The sequence below is a fragment of the Phyllopteryx taeniolatus genome, unplaced genomic scaffold, assembly GCF_024500385.1.
Source record: "Phyllopteryx taeniolatus isolate TA_2022b unplaced genomic scaffold, UOR_Ptae_1.2 contig_326, whole genome shotgun sequence".
NCBI lineage: Eukaryota > Metazoa > Chordata > Actinopteri > Syngnathiformes > Syngnathidae > Phyllopteryx > Phyllopteryx taeniolatus.
The window spans coordinates 3688-6685 of record NW_026903257.1 but is presented as its reverse complement, the minus strand read 5'-3'; the positions used below and the strand labels follow the sequence as shown (position 1 = coordinate 6685).

The 2998-nt window shown below is 43.3% G+C and overlaps 1 protein-coding gene across 3 annotated transcripts; it reads left to right on the top strand.

Annotated features, from left to right (window-relative positions):
• The first annotated feature begins 127 nt into the window (after positions 1 to 127).
• On the top strand, positions 128 to 2065 carry LOC133473638 (type-2 ice-structuring protein-like). Of its 3 annotated transcripts, none has more exons than XM_061765240.1 (5): positions 128 to 580; positions 659 to 741; positions 815 to 931; positions 1000 to 1108; positions 1672 to 2065. In XM_061765240.1, the coding sequence occupies exons 1-5, from the start codon at positions 526 to 528 to the stop codon at positions 1689 to 1691; spliced, it is 384 nt and encodes a 127-aa protein (XP_061621224.1). In that variant the 5' UTR covers positions 128 to 525; the 3' UTR covers positions 1692 to 2065. The 3 variants fall into 3 exon arrangements, with proteins under 3 accessions (XP_061621224.1, XP_061621223.1, XP_061621222.1); XM_061765239.1 differs by having other exon boundaries at positions 131 to 580; positions 662 to 741; positions 1265 to 2065; XM_061765238.1 differs by having other exon boundaries at positions 131 to 580; positions 1265 to 2065.
• Positions 2066 to 2998: the final 933 nt, after the last annotated feature.

Below are 2998 nucleotides of genomic sequence, written 5' to 3'. Positions count from 1 at the left end.
GCCGATATGACACCCCTTACTTTCCTTTGTTTGCACGGTTTACTTTTCCCTTTTTATCCGATATCTGAATGATGCCATTGGACTCTTGGTTTGTATTTAAATAAAGATTACATTTGTTTTTTTGTTTTTTTTTACAACAGAAAGCCTATCTTTTTTATTTATTGGAAACTGTTTGCCGCGATGTAAATGTAAGTGTAAGAGTAGCATTTGTGTAGTTCAGTGAAATTGTGATACTGGTAAATAAGTAGCAGTGACACTTTGATAAATATGAAGCAATTGCAGTGCAATGAGACCCGTGAATGTATGGCTGGCAAGCTTTTGCAGGCTACCTGCCAGGATATAAGAGCAGGTCTTGTTCACAGAACACCAGAGTGAGGAGGAGCTCTCATCTGCAGGTTTGCGCTCACATTCTTTTCATCGTCTCTCTCACCCAGATTGCTATGATTCAGTGAGCCTTTTGAATCATTTCATTTTAATAGTTTGTCGTCAGGTCCGTTGTCTTCGACATCTGAATTCCTCTCTAAAATGCTGACTGGGGGTGTAGTTTTGTGTGCCATTGCGGCACTGGCTACAGCTCAAGGTGAGTATTAGTGTGCATGTGGTTGGTGAATCCATCCGTAGCAATGAAGCATTGCGAACCACACTGACGCGTTTGCAGCAGATTGTCCACCTGCCTGGACCGAATACAACAAGCGGTGTTTCTACTACGATGCGACAGTCAAGACCTGGGTTGAGGCTCAGGTCATTGTCGCTTTTTAGACGCTCGCGTAGTTGTCGGCTTGCACGTCTGTGAAAGAGGCGCGTTTGTGTGCAGGCACATTGCCAGTTGTTCGGAGGGAACCTTGCATCTGTACACAGTGACGATGAAAATGCATTCATTCGGACGCTAACCCAGGGAACTACGTGGCTTGGAGGCTCAAATTGCCAAACGGTAATTCATCATTCTAGAGTTCATTTTGCTTTTTTTTAAGATGGCTTACTTCAACATGACTTTTACAGACGGGAGCTTGGCTCTGGATGGACGGTACACAGATGCTGTTCAGATTTTGGTGTCCACTAAAACCAGACAATGACCTGACACAGTGCTGTCTACAGACGAACACTGGCGGTAAGTCAGTGTTGGCGCACAGCACAAAGCTTTCCTGGTGAAATCTTGCTTCATTCTTCTTCTTGCGGGTGTGAAGTATTTGTGCTTTAAATCCAAAATGTTCAACTTGATTTACTCGACTGTGCATAAGAGATGACTGTTTAATTTGGTTTCTAGTAAACAAATGCTGGGATGATGTGCCCTGTAGCGCTGCCCTTCCGTTTGTGTGTGCAAGGCCTCTTTAGGGATTCCAGGTATGTACATCCAGCCCGACTCTTGTTCGAGGAAATAACGTCTCAGTAACACACAAACAGGCCTTTGATGGCGTTGAAAGAAAGGAAGGATCGAGGCTGAAGCTCAACATGCTGCGATGAGACGTGTAGCAGGGATTTTTTGTTTCCACTTGATGTTGCTCATGTTAAATATAATTCCACGCACACTCCAGTTACATTCGCAAGAAGAGTACAACGATTGATGGAATGAATTATACGAGTTCAGGCGTAGTCAAGGGTTTTATTGCTCGATAATCGTATCGTGGGGGAAAGATTGTATCAGGTCGCAGGCGCATCTGTGTTTGTTTGCAGGAGGAAAACGCAACGGATGAGAGCAGTTGCGACCTGTGCTCGCACAGGATGCGGTGACGTCACCGGAAGACACGCCCGTGGAGGCAAAGGAGACCAGATCGGAGAGGAAAGCAAGACCAGGATCCGAACCCGTTGCAGACTCCAGACTCTTACTTTTGCTATACCTTAATTATACATTTTGTAATTGTTAGTTCATAAATCGAGGACCCGTGAATCCAAAATCTGAGCAAGATCTGGAGTCATGTTGGACTACATGGACACGCATCGCCCCTTCAGATTTAGATTGTCATCTCCGTTTTTAGCTTACACAGAAACGAGATGGAACTGATTCATCATTTCATGTTATGCACTTAACAGTATGATATGAGTAAAAAAATAAAATGAAAAATCTGAAGCTCTAACTATAATGCTCCACGTTTGTCCTTTCGAGTTGACATGGCTTGCTCACATTTTGGCCAGCATCAAATCGTGAACACCAGGGCACGTCTGCTCAGTTAAAAATGCGGAGTTTAAAATGTTTTTTTGTTTTTTTTTTATTAAAAAAAAAATATAATAATCACTAACACTGTTTAAGCTGTCAATATGAGCTGATGGTAGCACACAAGCAAATGATCTAAGAAATGTTTTTCTGTTTTTTTTTTTAAAAAAGCATGATGTTTCCACCCCCATGCTTCACAGTAGCTATGGTGTTGTTCTTTGGATGCAACACAACAAGTCGAGTTTTTACCAAAAAGTTCTATTTTGGTTTCATCTGACATTCCCCCAATCCTCTTCTGGATCATCAAAATGCTCTTTAGCAAAACTTCAGACGGGCCTGGACACTGTACTGGCCGTAGCAGGGGGACACGTTATGGCACTGCAGGATTTGAGTCCCCGGCGGCGATAGTGTGTTACTGATGGCAGCCTTTGTTACGTTGGTCCCAGCCTCTCTGCAGGTCATTCACGAGGTCCTGGAATTTTTGATCGAGAGAGATCATCAGTGGTCTTGTACGTCTTCCATTTTCTACTAATTGCTCCAACAGGTAATTTCTTTACACCAAGCCGCTTACCTATTGCAGATTCAGTCTTCCCAGCCTGTTGCAGATCTACAATTTTGTTTCTGGTGTCCTTGGACAGCCCTTTGGTCTCAGCAATAGTGGAGTTTGGAGTGTTACCGTTTGATGTCTTTTATACTGATAACGGGTTCAAACAGGTGCCATTAGTACAGGTAATGAGCGGAGGACAGAGGAGCCTCTTAAAGTTGTTACAGGTCTGTGAGAGCCAGAAATCTTGCTTGTTTGGAGGTGACCAAAATTCTTACTTTCCACCATAAATTGCTCATAAATTC

Coding starts and splice junctions, on each gene's coding strand:
- LOC133473638 (XM_061765238.1), top strand. CDS start 526: ATGCTGACTGGGGGTGTAGTTTTGTGTGCCATTGCGGCACTGGCTACA. Junction 581..658: donor GGCACTGGCTACAGCTCAAG/GTGAGTATTAGT, acceptor ACGCGTTTGCAG/CAGATTGTCCACCTGCCTGG. Junction 742..814: donor AGACCTGGGTTGAGGCTCAG/GTCATTGTCGCT, acceptor GTTTGTGTGCAG/GCACATTGCCAGTTGTTCGG.